Source organism: Pocillopora damicornis, chromosome 14 (assembly GCF_964200805.1).
Source record: "Pocillopora damicornis chromosome 14, jaPocDami1.2, whole genome shotgun sequence".
Classification (NCBI taxonomy): Eukaryota; Metazoa; Cnidaria; class Anthozoa; order Scleractinia; family Pocilloporidae; genus Pocillopora; species Pocillopora damicornis.
This window is the reverse complement of record NC_142683.1, coordinates 10,605,001-10,624,385: the sequence shown is the minus strand read 5'-3', so window position 1 is coordinate 10,624,385 and position 19,385 is coordinate 10,605,001. Positions and strand designations below refer to the sequence as shown.

At 38.4% G+C, this 19,385-nt stretch overlaps 2 protein-coding genes and 2 pseudogenes across 4 annotated transcripts in view; 1 reads left to right on the top strand and 3 right to left on the bottom strand.

The window, feature by feature from the left end:
- LOC149034375 (uncharacterized) overlaps positions 1-19,385 on the bottom strand; it is a 182,203-nt pseudogene that overhangs the window by 107,682 nt on the left and 55,136 nt on the right. The window lies entirely within an intron of this gene.
- On the top strand, positions 953-5,448 carry LOC149034384 (methyltransferase-like protein 27). Its single transcript, XM_089193949.1, has 4 exons — positions 953-1,066; positions 2,897-3,023; positions 3,910-4,285; positions 5,110-5,448. Exons 2-4 carry the CDS (start codon positions 2,898-2,900, stop codon positions 5,286-5,288), a joined length of 681 nt encoding a protein of 226 aa, XP_089050075.1. The 5' UTR covers positions 953-1,066; position 2,897; the 3' UTR covers positions 5,289-5,448.
- On the bottom strand, positions 5,531-9,165 carry LOC149034383 (uncharacterized; annotated as a pseudogene). The gene is made up of 2 exons (XR_016182952.1): positions 8,095-9,165; positions 5,531-7,691 (listed from the first exon to the last, which is right to left on the bottom strand). The product of XR_016182952.1 is annotated as an uncharacterized LOC149034383 (transcript).
- On the bottom strand, positions 13,587-15,296 carry LOC113673308 (uncharacterized). The gene is given in 2 exon segments (XM_089194858.1): positions 13,587-13,650; positions 14,506-15,296. Coding segments are annotated over 2 exon segments (855 nt in total).

The window sequence follows — 19,385 nt, the reverse complement described above, 5'->3', positions numbered from 1 at the left end:
TTACTACGACGGTTCGACAACTTCCTCCTAAACTAAAAAAAATGATAGTTTTAGCCAAAATGAACTTTAGGGTATTTTAAAATCTTATCGCCAAGTAATCTTTATTATTTTTATCTAACATTTTGATCAATGGAGAATGGAGAATGGAACCATTTTGAGGCACTTTGAAAAATTCTTACTGCCGGGAATTTGGTCTATTCGAGACTGTCGAATTTTTTACTAAAAAAAAACTCTACGGAAATAACGGTTTAACAACTTGCTCTTAAACTAAAACAAACAATAGTTTTAGCCAAAATGTACTTTGAGTATTTTAAAATCTTATCACCAAGTATTCTGTACTATTTTTATCTAACATTTTGATCAATGGAGAATGGAACCATTTAGAGACACTTTGAAAAATTCTGACTGCCGGGCATTTGGTCTATTCGAGACCGTGCCCGGCAGTCTGATCAGAAGCGTACAAAGTGTCGACAACCGGGCGATATTATAGGCTGCACAACACGGGGAATTTGTCCACTTAAAAGCCAAATTAATCTGACATTTTTAAACAAACATCTGATAATCTTATTAAGTTTGAAAAAGCCTTTCGGTGGAAATTCTGTGAAAATTTCTGACTGCCAGACATTTCGTTTATTTTAGAACGAGACAGCGTATTCTGAAAATAGAAAAAATGATAGTTTTAGCCAAAATGTACTTTTAAGTATTTTGAAATCTATTCTCTAATATTTTTACCTCTCATTTTTTATAAAGAAAAACTAAATATACCATTTATGAGCGAAAAATTTCAGATTCTTTGCGTTTAAGCGACCCGCGTAATAGATTCGCCTTGCTTGATTCATTGTCTACTTTGAAGAGACCGTGGTCTAAAATAACCATTCAAGGCTAGTTGATTGGCATGTCCACCCATGCCTATCTTTAGTGACTATATAAGCATGTACTTCATAGTTCATTTAGTAGCATGCGCGACACAAATCAGGGAGAGGTCAGTAAAAAGTATTCAGAGAGAATCAAATTGTAAGAATCGAAGAAATTAACCAGAGTTCCACAGAGTGGGGAAAAATTGGATGTAAGTAGAATTGATTGTGTATTAGAGAACCGAGAAAGGCAGATCGAGAGTACTAAGCGCTTTTTGCTGAGTATGGTGGGCTTCACAGCGCATAGTTTCCTCCTTAAGTGCGACTCAAAATTATTCTGAACTCTTCAGTAACGTATTTGTTTTTGCTCAGCTAATGTCATGTTCGCAGAATCATTAGTATGAAAATAGTAGCCTTGCACTTGAAACTGTAACTCGACGAACAAATCACAAGAACATTTCAGGGAGAGGTCAGTAAAGAGTATTCAGAGAGAATCAAATTGTAAGAGTCGAAGAAATTAACCAGAGTTCCACAGAGTGGGAAATATTGGATGTAGGTAGAATTGATTCTGTATTGGAGAACCGAGAAAGGCAGATCGAGAGTACTTAATACTTTTTGCTGAGTATGATGGGCTTGACGGGGCATAGTTTTCTCCCTAAGTGCGACCCAACATTATTCTGAGCTCTTCAGTAACGTTTTTGTTTTGCTCAGTTACTGTAATGTTCGCAACATCATTAGTATGAAAATAGTAGCCTTGAAACTGTAATTTCAGTGAAAATTTAAAATTTACATTGGACTTCCATGTGCGACCCAACATTATTCAGTAACTCTTAACAGTTAACTCCGTAACACTTAACTCTTCAGAAACGTATTTTTTTTTTGCTCAGCCAATGTAATGTTTTCAACATTATTAGTATGAAAATAGTAGCCTTGAAACTGTCATTTCGATGAACATTTAAAATTTACATTGGAATTCCATTCCAAAGTGTTGTGAAGCACTGAAGACGAGTGAAAGCAAATGCAATGAAATTTTCTTGGTTTTTCCGATGATACATGGTTTTTTGCCGCAGATACATGGTAACCAGAAATTAGTGTTGTACGGTGAACGGCTTGTTCTGGATTCATTCCATTGTATGATTATTCTTCTGATTGTCATGTTTTTTCACCTTCAAAATGTAACACCATCGACCGTGTATTTGCTTCCCACAATTCGGAAATACTATAAGAAGTGGTTAGGATTTTGAGGCAAATTTATGATAAATTCAACAGAAACATTGAGACAAGTGATACTGTTTGTTTTGTCTATGGTAGAGAACTGCACTTGACGTGAAGATAAGCTTTAATTGTTTTATAAAGGACATTGAACTCTTTAAAAACATGTTTCGACAGTTCTTCTGTCATCTTCAGTTCTGAATAATACAAAGTACAAAGTTGAATTTAAAGTGTGTAACAAAATGCTGACTAGACAAAACAAACAATAGTAACAGAACGATGTATGCATTTACAAAGAAAGTTTTAAATTAACATGATAAAGTTGATAATTAAGTGTAGGTTTTTCCCATTGAATGTGGATAGCTTCTTTGATTTTAAGTTGAAAAGTTGTGGAAGCATGATCTAAGATGCTAAAACACTTATCAGAACAAAGAGTGCGTCATTGTAGATAATTATGTAGATGTCTCAAAATGCGAGAGGTCTTATTACTGACCATGTGACGAGTGTTTTAACATCTTAGATCACGCTTCCCCTTCCCCAACTTTTCAACTTAGCTATGCTATTAATTTTTTCAACTTGTTACTCAAAGAACAGCGTGGCTTCGAACGAGGATGGGAAATGAATTGCTTTTGTCAACCTCGTATTCCAAGGATCACTTTGCAATCATCATCAACCTTACAGAGGTTTACAAAAAAATTATCGCAATTTTACACATGTACTGTTAAGGCTTTTCTCAGGGCTGGAAATCATTACAAAGCACCGCAATTCACATAATGAAAGCCTTTATCAGACAAGTGTATATGATATTTTGCATTTTTTCCTCTATATAGAATGGATGAGAAGTTAAAAGCAAGCTTAACGAAGTATTTCGGAGAAGCAACAGCAAAAGTAACCAAAGAAACAACCGAAGATGAAATCAAACGTATCTATGCTGCACGGTCAGCAACATATGACGAGGTATTCTAAAATAGTAAAATAATAATAATAAGGGTTTGGGGCACGATGTGGCACATTGCCGTTTGACCCACCGGACACCTGATCCATCATTCAGGGTAGCGTTTCTCGAATGTTCCAGTACTACCGGAACATTCGAGCCCAATGCAACATTCCTAGATCTTAATTAAGGGAATAATAGTGCAGTCTTAGTCTAGGTAAGCATATGATTTCGAGTGCTATTTGGAATAAATGAGCACGAGTAAAAAGAAAGACTAAAATAATTTCACGAGCTCGAAGGGCGAATGCAATTTGTGGTCTTTGAAAAAGTTTAAACGTGCTTATTTCTTCCAAATTGCACAAGAAAAAGCATGTGATTACCTGTTAATAATATATATGAAAAAATACGTGATAGCTTATCATAATTATGCAGAAGCAAAGCGCGTGCATCAAGTGCAAAAATGATTTTTTCACTGCAAGTGACATTGTGCGTTCGGTCAAAACAACCGCGAACGATAAAAACAATAATATACAACGATATTTTCACATCTTTAAGGCGCAAAAAAGTTCAAAATCTGGATGAACAGTTGAAGGAATTGTTCGGTCTGGTTTGCTACTTCTTTGCACTGAATTAACACTCTTCTGCATTGAATTACCAAACAACTTCATTCATCTTAACCAATCAGAACTGAGTAATATTAGCATGCAGTAAATAGACTAGTTTATTTTACCTTATTCCCCGATATTTTCTTTGTTTAAGTTCAAAATTTTGAAGAAAAAATCTCGATTTTTCGGGTCCGTAAAGTTACCGGAGCTCTCGAGGAAAAGAGGCCCAAGGCGACACCAGACTAGTGTCGTATTTATCGAACACCAAATCATAATAATCAGCTTGAACTTTCTCATCATATAGGAACATTCAGCGGCTCGCGCTTTATATATCAAGCCACTGACCGAATCTTTGCATAACGCCCTTAAAGAAGTTTACCAGGACAAGGCAAAAGATCAGATCAAAATCATTGACGCCGGAGCTGGAACGGGACTTATAGCAGTTGAGCTCAAGAAACTCGGATACACCAACCTGTGTGCTTTGGACATCTCAGCTGAGATGTTAAAGGAAGCAAAGAAGAAAGAGGTCTATACTGAGCTCATCTGCACGTCTTTGAACGGGCAGCCGATACCTCAGATTAAATCAGGGCAATTCGATGCTTTGATTTGTGGTGGGGCGCTCAGTACAGGGCGTATCGGCTCATCTGCTTTCGTGGAGATGATAAGAATGGTTCATACTGGTGGGTCTTTCGTAGGGGTTTACCGATGCACAGATATAATTGACCCACGGATGTCCGCGGGGAGTCTATTTTGTGGCTAATTGTTGGACTTGACACAAAAACAATCAGTTGGTCGCGGTTCTAAAGCATCTGTGGTTGAAGAAATTTGCCCACAATGTTTTGAATCTTTCAAACGCTGTTTAAAAAAACAACTACAACAAAAACGGACACAAGCCTTTATGCATCATACTTTGATAAACATTTGAGAAAATAATAATGTTTTAACAAAATTGAAAAAAAGGATTGCAAAAAATGAAGAACGGTAAAATCGTCTTGCAATTTTTTTGCTTGCTTATTTTTGTTTTTTTGAAAACTCAAACCGTGAGATAGATCAGGTAGTGAATACTCACCTAACACCCTTCTTGATAAAGTCCCTTAATATCTGGCATCTGGCCCGTAAATCTTCTTCTGGGGCCAAATCTTCTCTGCAAATTCGTTTAAAAGAATTTCTTGATATATCAAGATCACTCCAAGATGGTCTCTTCAACTTCTCTTCGAATGATATTACAGGTTATAGGTTAACCCTTTAACTCCCATGAGTGACCAAGAGAGAATTTCTCCTTAGAGTATTAATATGATATCAAGCAGACAAGTAATGGGAAAACAAAAGAATTGTATGACAGACATTAAAGAGAATTACTAAAGAGACCTTAGGAGTAAAAGGATTAACCAACTCTGTGAGTTAAATCTAATAAATACATGGACAAATAGGAAAAAGGATGGAACTTTCCCATGTCAAAACCTTACAAGATGCGCACTAAATTCCGATGTTAACTTCTTTGCAGATGGCGTCCTCTGTTTCAACATAATAAAGGAGGAATTAGAACACTATCAAGAGATGATGACGGAGCTGGAGAAAGCCGGCGAATGGATGTGCATGTCCAGAGCGTCTTCACCTTTCTATGCAGCCGAAGACCTGCCCAGTGAATGCTGGAGGTTCGTTTACAAAGTTTCGAAGAACTAAGAAACATGTACCATGGCCATTAAGCTTAACTCATCTAGGCCATAATAGAAATAATAGAATCATTGTTTTAGCTGACTTTAAACGTCAGTTATAATGCTGTTGTGATATTTTGATGTTAAAACTAAAAAAATTTCATGAAATAAATCAAACTGTTCAAACGGCATTGCCCTGATGTTGTACTTACGTTTTTGCGCGTGCCGGTGGGCGGCGAGCCCGCAGCCATTTCAAATGTCCTTTTACGACTCGCGTTTCGTTTCCTGATATTTTTCATTGTACTAATTTCGAAACTACTGATACTTTTTTCTTGGATTTAAACACAGCAGAGAAAACAACTTTTAAGGTGGAACCGGTAAGTACCAGGACTCTCGAGAAATTTGGGTCAATATGGAAAAGAAACTTCTTGTCCACTGAACAACTCAGTGGTCATAAAATTGGCTGAAACATTTAACACAAACTTAAAACCTGTTATCAAAGCACAAATCTAACACAACTCTTGGTTTTTTCTAGACTTCCACCATAAAAATCCAAAATAAGAAGGGGTATCACAGTTTATCTCCGAAAGACGAAAGACCCCTAAACCTTAAGAAAAATTTGTAAATAGAGCCATTTCTAATTTCGGGTTTTCTTCGTTCGACACCGGAAAGCTGTAAAGTATAAGCTATCGTGTGACATTTTATTCCCTGAGTACAAGAAAGATCAGAAAACGTGTTCAGATAAATGCTAGCAATTCAAAATCGACAACCGATCACTTTAGCAGCAAAACTAGACAGAAAGAAACTTTTGTGATTTTCTTTCGCCCCTCTCTCTCTCTTGTCATTTTTCATAATTACCAATTTTTGCATAACCATCTTGCAGACCAACATTGAGACAGGCGCGGTAGTTGTAGGTGTCCCGAAAAATCTGTCTGGGAGTGTGGGTGAATGGATCAGGAAGGCTAAATCATGCAATATTGCTTTCTCAACTGAAAACCTTTACGTGTGTGGATGGTTTGAATTTTTTTGAGTGTTTCTCCAACACTTAAGATATTATTTCAATTAAGAACCACCTTGCTTACATCAACTCGAATATTTATTAGATCATTAAGATTATTAAGCTGACAAACTCCCATGTAAATACTTCATCATCTAGGTATGCTGGTTGAAATAGTTTTCTCTTCGTTTAAGCCTAACCGGTTTTGAACTCCCACCCGTCAGTTAATCTTACAGCTCTATGTACAAGAGCCAAATCGTGCTCGTCCCTGTCGACTGACTACTGATTGACGACCTAATTAATTATACTTTATTCTACATACCAAAATTCCATTTTATACATCATTCTGTTCTTTGCTTTCAGAATGGGATATCCATTTAACTTTACAGCGACAGGTAAGAATTTAACCTCCTGATAAGCCTCCAAACCTAAAGGACTACTTTATCTTAGGATGAAGGAACCATCACATATTCCTCAAATGTTATTGGTGCATTTGCAGCTTCATTTATCATGCATATTTCTGTAAAGTTGTAATCGGATAGTTGGCTGCAATAGGACGGCTGTAATCGAATACCTGTAATTGGACTGTTGAAGCAGCCAATCGCACTAAATCCTCTCAGCTAGATCCACCAATCACAGAATCGATTACAATAACCATGACAACAATCACAAAGAAAAACTAGGGAATTTCCAAAATAGATGAATTTTTAACTAAAGGCATTGCCTTCACTGGAGATATTTTTTCTGGGTGTAATTGTTTATTCGGAAATTGAAATGTTTATGATCAATTGGTAACAAGAAGAAATTATTTCCTCAAAGCTTTATCAAAGTATGATGTTTAAAGGCTAGTGTCCGTTTTTGTTGTAGTTGTTTTTTTTTAATATGGCGCATAAAATATTCAAAACATCATGAACAAATTTCTTCAACCACAAATGATTTGGGACCGCGATCAAATTATTCTTTAGATTTAAGTCCAACAATTAGTCACAGAACAGACTCCCCGCGGACATGGGAAGGTCAAATACATCTATGCATCGGTAAACTCCTGAGAAACACCTACCAGTTTTAACCATTCTTATCATCTCCACGAAAGCAGATGAGCCGATACGCCCTGTAATGAGCGCCCCACCACAAGTCAAAGCATCGAATTGCTCTGATTTAATCTGAGGTATCGACTGCCCGTTCAAAGACGTGCAGATGAATTCAGTATAGACCTCTTTCTTCTTTGCTTCCCCTAACATCTCAGCTGAGATATCCAGAGCACATAGGTTGGTGTATCCGAGTTTCTTGAGCTCAACTCCAACCAGCCCTGTCCCAGCTCCAGCGTCAATTTTGCTTTTGACCCATTGGTTTGTCCTGGTAAACTTCTTTAAGGGCGTTATGCAAAGATTCGGCCAGTGGCTTGAAATATGAAGTGCGCGCCGCTGAATGTTCCTATATGATGAGAAAATCCAAGCCGGTTATTAAGATTAGATGTTCGATAAATACGACACAAGTCTGGTGTCGCCTTGAGCCCCTTTTTCTCGAGAGCTCCTGTAACTTTACGGACCCGAAAAGCTGATCTGTTTTCAATCAAAATCGAGATTTTGCTCTAAAAAATTTGAACTTAAACAATGAAAATATTGGTGAACAAGGTTAGCTCAATAAGTTTTGAACTAAGACTGCACAATCATTCCCTTAATTAAGATCTATGAATAGTGCCCGAATGTTCCGGTAGTACCGGAACATTCACGAAACGCAACCGTGAATAATGAATCAGGTGTCCGGTGGGTCAAACGGCAATGTGCCACATCGTCCCCCAGACCCGTATTTTTATTGTTTTACTATTTTAGAGTACCTCGTCATATGTTGCTGACCGTGCAGCATAGATACGTTTGATTTCATCTTCGGTTGTTTCTTTGTTTACTTTCGCTGTTATTTCTCCAAAATACTTCATTAAGCTTGCTTTCAACTGCTTCTCATGCATTCTATATAAAGGGAAAAAATGCAAAATGTCATAACACTTGTCTGATGAAAGCTTCTATTATATGAAGTGCGGTGCTTTGTAATGATTTTCAGCCTTGAGAAAAGCCTTAACAGCACACATGTAAAATTACGAAAATTTTTCTACATGTGCTTGTTATCGCCAATCAGCTGCTGACAAGTCACTCGCCTTTTGCACCACTCGATGTAAGGTCGATGATTGATTAGCAAGGCATTTACCATTCTCAGTGCAAGGTCGTTTATTGAATTTTCAGGCCTGTGGAGCAAAGTATTGGTTTGAGCGTAAAATAATTATTTAAATAAAAAAAGAAAAAGACTTTTGTATAATCATCAGCTTGATAAACAATTACTTTTGTGGTATTCAGAATATTCAAGGTCGAGGTACAGGTTATCAGCCGAAGACAATTTTTCGTAGGTTTTTTAGTTAATACCACGGCCCCAAATCTGAACTCCACGGTCGCTACATTGACGACTGCATCGGCGCTACCTCACTCAATTTATAACTGCCGTCAATTCCTTTTACCCGGCTCTGCAATATACCTGGGAAATCTCCGACAATTGAAGGCAACGGTCTATACACCAGTGTTTTAGTGCAAGCCTACAGACTCACACAGTTACTTGTTTTATTCATCTTCGCATCCATCCTCGCATCCATACCTTTTTCACAGTTTCTCAGCCTTTGTCGTTTATGTAGTGACGACTCTGACTTTTCCGAAAAATCAGGGGCGATGTGCTATTTTTTCGATAAACATGGCTATCCTGTTTCTCTCACAACCACGCAGTTAAATCTATTATTCTTAAAAACTTTCAATTGCTTCAAAACGATGCAGAGACTGGTACTATCTTTTCGCAACCTTCACTAATTTCATTCAAGCGCGACAAAAACATAGGCAACTTTTTGGTCAGAAGTTCATTTCAAACCAATGACCAATCTGGAACTTTCAAATGCCGATTCCGAGAACACTTTCGCTCACGATGCAAAACTTGTTCTTTCATTCATAACGTAGAGGCAATGTCGGAACCCAAGAGATCAATTAAGATCACTGATCACTTTTCTTGTACCTCCGCCTATATCATCTACTGGATAACTTGCACTCATTACCAAAGTTATACATTGGGGAAACAGGAAGACGACTAGGTGACCGATTCCGAGAACACCTTCGCGACGTAAAAAGAAATGTCAAGAGCATCCAAACCAGTCGCTGGACACTTAAATCTCCCTAATCATTCTAAGCAGCTTTCCCTACATCTAGGCAGTTTGGAAACCCGCAAAACTGCAGCACAAAAATTCATCTTTCAAATCAGCACTCTTAATTCCCACAGTATCAACGAGCGCTTTTCATTCAACCAATTTATTCTTGGACATGGTTTGATGCTACTCTGGTTTAAAGATTTAATGAATGCAACCCATAAGGGACTCTGGAGAGCACCTTCAAACAGCCCGGTTCAGCTTTCTACTGAGAAGCCTTTATCGATAGCCAGTCTGAAAAATCCTGCACAGCTGGAATTAATGGAAAATGATAGCGACGAAGACGAGGTACAATGTTACTATTTAAGTAAGGGAGAAGCAGCCTGTTCAACCTCTGACTCTCTTTCCGTTCATGGTCGCCTCAAATCCCATAATTCTCTAGGGAGCTCTTGGGAGCCTCTGAATTTATTCTGTCTGCCATTCGCGATGGTTGTAAGATCCCCTTTTCGACTACGCCACCTAGATTTTGGAGCAAGAACAATCGTTCTTGTTTAGATAACTGTGATTTTGTTACCGAAGCTATCCTTGAATTCATCCTGAAGATAAAATTTCAGAAGTCAATTCCTAAGAATTACACAATATTAATCTTTTGTCGGTATGTGTTCAACCTTGCAGCAAGGGAAAAAGGCTCTTCCTTGGGCGATCAATAAAGATCTCTACAAATTTGATTTCAAATACGCGGTTCATAAGGGAGCATTGGAGTATTTTTCTATGGGACCTTTTGCTATTAACTTCGATTTTAAAAGTAGTTATCATCATTTAGACATTTGTCCTCATCATAGACAAGTTTATCGTGGATGTTCCCTGATGGCAGAGAACGTTTTGTCATGTTTAATGTTCTTCTGTTTGGATTATCTACTGCTCAGTATATTTTACCAAAATTTTAAGGCCGCTGGTCAAGTATTGGGGGTCCAGTGTTTTCATTGTGAAGTATATTTAGATCCCGCTTCTAATCCTATGAAAGGTGATTTATGCGCCTCTGGTTTTGTCATTAATGAATCAAAGAGTATTCGAACCCTGTTCAAAAAACTTGACTGGCCTGGTGTTACTTTGGACTGTGGGAACGGCACCATTTCGATTAAACAAAGCAGAGTTGACAAGGCATGTTCAATTATAGACTATATCCAATGTAAACTTTTCGTTTCTGCACGTTTATTATCTTCCTTCCTCGGTTCATGATCAGTTATGTCTATGAGTCCTGTTGTGGGCAGACTGGCCCCTATCATAACTAGACACTGTCTGACATCCATAGCCGCTTCTCCTGATGGGGATACGAAATTTGAAATGGACCATTTTTTGCCTTGCAGAGGTCAAATTTTGACGGGAAAATATCACTACTCTCGACATTAAACAAATTTTCGAGCCAAAGTATTTTTCGGGTATTTTATTCTACGATGATTAGGGAATACTACTATTTTAGGGGTGATGACACTTGTCACCATGGCAGAGGTAAGGATTCATTCACCTGTTTCTAGCCAATGGAATAGTTACGCTATATGATGTTAGATTAGAGTCGGCTTGACTCTCTAATATACAGAGGAGGTCAATTTGTATTTATTCATAAGTCTAGAAATTTTACGTTTCCCTATCGTTTATTGCTAAGATATTTAGATTATGCTAACATCAACATGTCCATGTCTTCCGAACTTTTGTTTAGGAAAATTTTGTTTTTGAAATCTAGCGGAAAGCACGTATTGGGTAACATATAGAGAATAATACATGGGCGCAGGTAGATATGGAATTTTTCTTCGAGTTGAACACGAGAATGGAAACTCCATATCTACAAGCAATCATGTATTATTTTGTTTATCATATAAACACAATTGCCCTTTACGGAGAAGAAAAGCCGACTTTATTAATGAATGAAAATAAATGAATCGGCAATCCCTGAATAACAATCGTAGAGTGCGTTGGCGCTAACTCCTAAGACGGAAAAACGCGTTGAATCATGATTACAAAAACAACAGTGGTAGTGATTTTCAATTTATAGAATTCTCAATTATTGACTTTGTCCTTACCGACAGAAGAAGTCTTCCAGGTGAACCGCCAAAATCGACTGGTGGTAAGTCTCAGCAGAGAGAAATGCTAACACCAAAGCCACTGAATACGTAACTTTCGGTTTTTCTTTTAGTATATTGGTTTTCTTCCCCTTCTAGGAAAGTTTGAACCTCACTTTCTATCAGCGATACAGATTTTTTGGCGTTTTAGCCGCCATAATTCGAGAAAGCTCCAACAAACAACTTGTATTGAGAATCGTAAAGGCTTTGCCATTCATTCATCAACCTGGCAGAGTGGCGCCAAAGGTGAGTGACGTGTCAACACACGTTAAAAAATATGATATCTTTTCACGTGTGTTGTTACGGCTTTTATCAGGGCCGGAAATCCTTGTATAACACCACAGTTTATGTGATAAAAAAGTTTCTTACACGTCCTTAATGGGACATGATGAATGAGAACTCGGATGAGTTGGTATATGATCAACGTCTTTACGCTTTGCATAGCTTTAGTTCTAGGGGTGCCGCATCCATCGAAACTAAATTGAGGAAAAATCCATCAAGAGAGCGGCTGTTGAAACTCCGTAGCCGTTGGAAATCCGATTCTGCCGAGGACATGTATGTTAAAGAATAGGTTCAAGAGGGACTCGATGTTGACAAAATTGCTGGAATCTAGAATTTATTTCAAGTAATTAGATCTAAAATTACAGAATTGATCTCTTATTTTTGTGATCTATGAATTTGATAAGTTTTTGGAATAAACTTTTCCGTAGGTACTTGCTCAACCTGAAACAAGCTACCCAAATTGTATTTATTGTAGTTCTTCTATTGTCTCTGTGTTATCCAATTTTCTGTCCGAACTAGAAGGAAAATAGTTTTAATCCGGACGAATGTGGTGAGGGAAAATGAATTAAAAGGCTTTTCTCCTGTAAGTTCAAGTCTTTCAAAGAATTTTGCATATAGTTACTTTGGACTTCTGGTTTTTTTTTTCCACGATGTGATGTTTTAAACTAAAAAAGCATCATGGCAAGATAAAGATATTTCAATCGTGGAAATCCGATGCTTTTTAATGCTGTAGTTTTTACAACCAAGCAATAATTTTTTCCCACAACTTTCCATTATGCTTTTACTAATAAAAAGACCTTAAAAGTGGCCTGTTTTCGAATGTAACGCAGGATAGAAGATTCAGATTGAAAGCGTCTGAAAATGTCCATGATTTTGTATCATTAGCAGAGTTGCAAATTGTAGCTAGTGTTTTTCACTTTAACAATTTTCTGGATGTAAATATAAATTTTTGAAACATAATCTCAGTTTTATTTTTTTAGCCGCTAAAGCTGTGAAATTCTTCTATTAAACTCTGAGTGCCTTGAAGTATTTTGAGAATCGAGGTAATACCAATTGTTAGGGCTTGCAGTTCGAATTTCATTTCAGCCGCTAGAGCTAAGAAATAAAATAAACGAGCTCCAAATTATTCACTCAATCAAATCGAGAAATGTTATTTCGCTGGGAAAAAAATCGTCAAACAATAATGTGAATTCAAATTCTGTTTCACTATAACTAAATTGAGCAATTAGCTGGATGTTCTATTTTGAAGGAAAACCTCTTACGCTGGCTAAAATGAGTTTAAAAAACTATTGAGAGGGTTCTGAAGCAAGGATTCTGGGTTTTAAGATCAAATTGTGAACATTCGAGGAGTTGATCGCAATCCTACGGGAGCAGGCCTGAGAATAGCAAATTTAAATGTCGTGATAGGCAGTATGACAGTATACGAGAAGAATGCGAAGCGAAAGGTAGGCTCGAAGTCGAATAATGATTCTGAGACATCCAGCCAAGGGAAAAGCACTATTGGTCTCCGAGGTACCTCTAGGGCAGTACTTTGTGCGACAAAATTTAAGAGGGTTACAAGCAAAGGCTCTTTACTTCACACAACTTCTTGCTAGCCGGTTTAAAAGGTTTAATTTAATCATCAGCCACTGTTCATAGATTCAGATGAATGTCTATTTCCTAAAATAAGAGTCGAAAAAAAATCAAAGTAGATTGTGGGGTTCCATTGGACTTAGACCTTAGTTCGGCTGGATTTTAGTCAACTCATATTTAATGACTTTAACTGCACGGTCGTTCTACGTGCTCCTCAGTGTTGATGATGTAAGGAGGGAATCACATTCGACTTTCTATCTCGGTCGACACGCCGATTTTGTGATCTTGATACAACTTGTCTTACAAAATCTTGTCCAATTTTGGGCTGGGATGTACAAACTTGATGGAAAGGATACCGTGGAACTTAGTCAACTCCTCCGAAGTTTCTATCACGAACACATTGCCAAGTTGGGGCGCCACATCTTCGAAATAATCCCTTAGTCGCATGGTAATTTCTCCCCTCGATTTTTTCGAAGTCAATCAGGTCCATCAGATCTGCAGCATACAGCAGCCCGAAAAGGTTGGTATCGTTCCGTTGGCCATCTACCTTAAACCCGGACGCATTATCTGGCAATGAGCCATCTGGGAGGGTAGGTGGAGGCTGGATCTCGCTTCCGTAGCCATTATTTTAGAGACAGAGATTAGATACACTTTCTTTCCTCATGTACAAGATACCTATCGCTTTCAATTTGGGACCAAGGAACCACTTGTGACTCCCTTTGCTGTAGCTGTCATTGTTGACAATGTAAATTGGCCACCGCAAAGAGATTGCGCTACCCCCACCGATGTGTTCATCGAGAAGAGTGTATGTGTCAGCTTGGTCGATCATGGGTGTTTGTAGCTTTAGCGACCGAATCAGTAGACTGGGTCGGAAATGAATCCAAAGTTTCTTTGTTTACTGTTTATTTAGAAATGAGTATTGTTCCTATGTATTTAAGCACTTAGAACATGAATTTCGCGAATCTTTGTCTAAATACTTAGCTGAATCTTCATATTAAACTTCCTCTTTCCATGAAAGATACCTCAGTTTGGACAGGATTCTCGGTTGAAAAAAAAAAGGTAAGAATTTATAAGAAAAAATTCATGTGAGCACGTTCCATTCGACCGATTTCCTTTCTTTGTCGACACCCCGATGTGGTGATCTTCATACAACGCGTCGTACAACACTTCGTTCAATTCTGGCTCTGCTTCTTGACTCTTTCCTTGCCTGCGTGCTCCTCCGGTTCCGACATCGTCTCGAAATTTGATGGTTTGGACCAGGAACACATTGTGGAGTTCGCGCGCCACCTCGTCCAAGCCGCCCCTTAATCGCTCAGTCAATGACTTGATTCTCTTCTCGATTTTGTCGAAGCCTATCAAATCCATCAGATCGACAGTATACAGCAGCCCAATAAGGTTGTTATCGTTCCTTTGGCCAACCATCTCAAACCTGGACGCTTCATCTGGCAGTGGGTCACCTGGGAAGGTAGGTGGAGGCTCTATCTCGCCATTGTACCCAATATCTTTGGGCCAGAAACTGGGCACACTTTCTTTCTTCATGTACAAGATACCCGTCTCTCCAAGGAACCACTTGTGTCTCCCTCCGCTGTAGCTGTCACAGTTAATGTCTTTGAGGTCGTGCTTGAATGCTCCCCAGTTTTGTGAGCCATCCAAATGAACATGAACTTTCTGGTTCTTCTAGTGGAATTTTTCGATTAGGAGTTTAGCTGGTAAGCGCATGCCGCTCAAGTGAAACACCTGGATTTTAAATGGAAAGAGAATTAGTTTTTTCGTTCGTTTTGTACTCTCACAAAGAAAAAGAAATTGAATCATAGGTTCAGTTTGAATGGACGTGACTCGGAAAACATATTCATGATCTGATTCTGCAAAGTGCACTAGTGTCAACAGCAGCGACATTGATTGGCAAATGATTGCAGAACGTGCAATTGATATATTACTATTGTTCTTAATACTAACATAGCTTTATTTCGCCAAAAGGTTTTAAATATTTACTCAAATTCATTGGCTGCGACGGTTAAAATCCAATATTGTAGCTCAGACGAACTGAGCTGTTTGAACTAGATACAGATAGATATAGAAGCAGATCTTTATTAAAGCTCCCTAAATGGGTTTTTCAGCATCAATATAATAAAATGTAAAAATAAATGCCTATAACTCGTTACCAAACTGTTGGATGATAAATAGAAAAAAAAATAAACGCATTTGCACAAAAGCCAGTTATTGTACCATCTGACCTTGCCAAAATTCGAGCCAGCCCGTTCCACAGTCTAGTGCTCCACTCATGCAAAGTTCGAACCGAATGGCCTCCAACGTTTCGATGTCGACCGCAACCGCAAGCTTTCCGAGTGGCTTTTTGAATTCCTGTAATATTCAGGGAAACTTCCAGGTGTTTTTCGGCTTACAGAGCCACTCTAATGACAAAAAGTGACTTGATTTTTTGCGGCCTTTTGTATCAGATTTGTTGATTACGCAGTTTTGATTCAGCTTTCAAAGCGATTTTCTCTTCCAGGACAAGCGACGCTCGATTCAAATTTGACAGTGGCGTGATTCTTTGAACCAATCACAGTTCTTTGCTAAGCATAACAACCAATCAGTTCGCTTCATTTTTTATAAACAATAGATTACTTCAAAAGCTATTTTCGTGTCTGTCAAAGTAGGGAAATTTGAAATAAAAAGGCTTTTTTCCGGATATTTTAATTCTTTATAATATAAAACAAATAGATTCCAAGTTGCCGTGCGTCTGTTCAGTAATAGATCACAGATGACGTCAAAATGTGGTAAGAACAAAAAAGTGCGGCAACTTGGAATCTATTTGTTAAATGGATTTCGAACCAGGCGATGAAGTCGTGGTATGGAACGAAAATCATCAAAAAAATGGTGAAGTAGCTTGGGAGATCCGGAAGGCAAGCTTCCCCAACATCAACATTGTCACAGTCGACTTAGAAGGGGAACAGATGAAGAAAATATTGTTGATAGGTTCCGATCCAAAGTGAACGAAAGCACTCACATTGTGCCGTTCAGCGAGGTATGTCATTCAACCCTTCCCCTCTTAACTGTTAAATAGTTGTAGATGTATTAATTCCAAGTCATTGTGTTGAGTTCTCTAGCAAGTTTATTTACTCCAAAAGACTCTCTCTTGAACAAGGTGAATTCATGAGAACCCTAACGAAGTGCTGGGGGTTAACCTGCAATGTTCTGGGATAGTAGAAATACTGCCTGTTGTTTCAAGCAAAGAAACTGACATAAGCTCCAGTAAGGTGTGTCCTTAAGCTTGCCAGTAGACTTGAACAACTTTTCCTTATATGTAATTTACAGTTTAAACCAAATGGTCTTTATCCGTAGTTTTTGGAAGCCGTTGAATATTTTTTTTGCCAGCGCGGCGGTTGATTTTGAGCTTGGCGTCGAGAATTTTGTTGCTGTTTTGAAATACTTGGTTTTTTGATATTTTCACTGTAACACCGTTGTTGTTTTTTTCTGGCTTCCAGATAAAATCTTGCTAGGTTTTGGTCTAATTCCTTACTGTTCATTTTAAGAAGTGGTGTTGTGATGTTTCTTCCCTGACACCAATCTGTGTAAACAATTATTTTGACATTGGGGAAAGAATTTTTTTTTCGAATAAATCAATCTCAGACAACTTTTGCTTATTGAGTTCGTTAATTTCGAAGCAAAGCAATGGCTTCTTACCTTGAAATAATTTCACTACCCATTTTGTGTTTCTTTAAGTCGCGTTCGAATGCGACTGCTCAAGTAGTTTTGTCAAGTCGTTTTCGACAGAGAAACGTGATTTTATTTCTTTCTCCTGTTTATCATAACTTTCCACAGCCTCGACAAGAGTTTTTTCGAAATCTTCGTTCACCCAGTCAGCTAAAATATCGTCTAAATTTTCAAAACTTTCCGCCATTTTAGAATAACAGAGAGCAAAAGTTTTAATGATGACGTCATCTATGCGTCTGTCCTTCAATAGATCATAAGTGAGAACCAATCAGAATGCGTGCATAACTGAACTTATTATATAATCCGTTGTTGATGACTGCTTTGGGGTCCGAGTCGCTCTTCATGGTGTATACAAAGGCCTGGAACCTCTTCGGGTAGGAAATATCTCGGTTCCAATCCAATGCCATTGTGTTCATGAGACGTTGGACTGCATCGAAGGTGACAAAAAGGTTGCCTGCGTTAATTGGAACTGTGTCGGCCTAATCATCGAAATCGAACATGCTTCGCACAAACTTCCAATGCTCGTCTTCATCTTGGCAAGTAACATGAGTGTTGAAAATCTTATCGTAGGAGATGAGCCCGTGAGGGCGATACCAGAAGGCCACCTCGAAGGTGGGGCGATCTTGTGGAGTAATGGTTTTGAATCCGTTTATGAGTGCACAGAAATGTATATAAGCGAGCAGCTACAGACCCACGCGGTCAGTAAATCAATCAAAATCTTTGTTTCACTAGTACTGCACTGAGTGGGTTGACAGATGTCATGTTATGTCTATATTTGGTCATGAATGATTGACATCAGGTTCGTTGGCCTGACAATTTTGGGTGGATGGTACTGTAGGCACGCATTTTTATCGCAGCATTTGTTTGTTATTACAATGAAATATGACTCAAGTGCAAGTAGGAACACCACTGCCGCCACTGTACACACCATCAAAGACAAAATTTCGTTTGGAGTTTGTCAGTTAAGAGTGTGGCGTTCTCTGAAGTGAAGAGACCTTGAATAACCTTCATAACGATAATGTTCAGGTGGCTTTTATATTAACGGGTCACGTGACAGACTCTTTGTCAGAGTGTACATGAATTAGCCAGATCAATGAATCTATTCAAAATTAAAATTAATCGACCTTAGCGCCTGGCGAGTTCTCCTTGATCACTTTTTTGTGCATTGAAAGTACGATTTGGTGGCCAAAAAGTATACCCCTAAAGCGCGCGGCCAAAACGATCGTATTACATAGCTGTGACGTGGGAAACTGCGAAGACACGTCGGCAACTATAATGGAGATAGGAGAAATTCAGAGGAAAGGACGAACGTATTGCGTGGCCGGAGCGCCAAATGATGTTAGCTACAAGAATAATACACATATACCGAGTATTTCTATACACTACTTTCTAAAGGATGTAGCTGTATGGCCAAAATGGATACGTTTCGATCGTTGTCATCGAGGAGATTTTACTCTTCAAAGTCATCGGCCTTATGCTCCGTACCGGCTTCGAAGACGGCTCTTACTAACACATACCACTGGTCAAATCAGGGGAAGATAACCAATGAATTCAGCTAAAAATAATGCCGATTAAGGGGTCTCGGTTCCCACACCGAACACGATCGTTCAACATTCTTCTCGGCTGGTATTTCGCAAGCGAAGAATGGCGAGCTCCTTATTTTTGTCTATTTCACGCGCTAGAGATGTACTAACATTCCTTTTCTTTCCACATGACTACATTTGCGCTTTTCTTATCGTATGAAAATCGAACCAATTCTTGTTTCCATCGTATTTTAGTAACAGAACTACATCATTTGTAATAAAGTTCAAGCCTTTTCCTGAACTGGCCGATATCCTGTTGCGTGAACAGTGTGAAACCTCTGGCGGATGCTGACATAAACACAAGCTCGAAGCGGCTGTGCATTCTCCTAACCTAGGTTTTTTTTTTTTTACAGCAGTTAGCTTGGAATCAAGCCAAATTTTCAATGACACCCTCATTGACATCTTCTGTTTTCTCATTACTTGTCTGCTTGATGTCATATTGATATTGTAAGGAGAAATTCTGTCTTGGTCACTCATGGGAGTTAAAAGGTTAACCTGTAACCTGTAACCCCAAGTGTACTCTCGATGTATCTAGAAATTCATTGAGCGAATTTGCAGAGAAAAGATTTGAACCCAGAAAAAGATTTAAGGGTCAGATGCCAGATGTTAAGGGAATTTGTCAAGAAGGGTGTTACGTGAGTCTTCATTACGGTTTGAGTTTTCAAAAACACAAAAATAACCAAGCAAA

What these genes read in the sequence shown, in the direction of transcription:
- LOC149034384 (XM_089193949.1), top strand. Translation starts at nt 2,898, where the DNA reads ATGGATGAGAAGTTAAAAGCAAGCTTAACGAAGTATTTCGGAGAAGCA. An exon ending in GGTCAGCAACATATGACGAG is followed by an intron (nt 3,024 to 3,909) that starts GTATTCTAAAAT and finishes CTCATCATATAG; the next exon opens with GAACATTCAGCGGCTCGCGC. An exon ending in GATAAGAATGGTTCATACTG is followed by an intron (nt 4,286 to 5,109) that starts GTGGGTCTTTCG and finishes ACTTCTTTGCAG; the next exon opens with ATGGCGTCCTCTGTTTCAAC.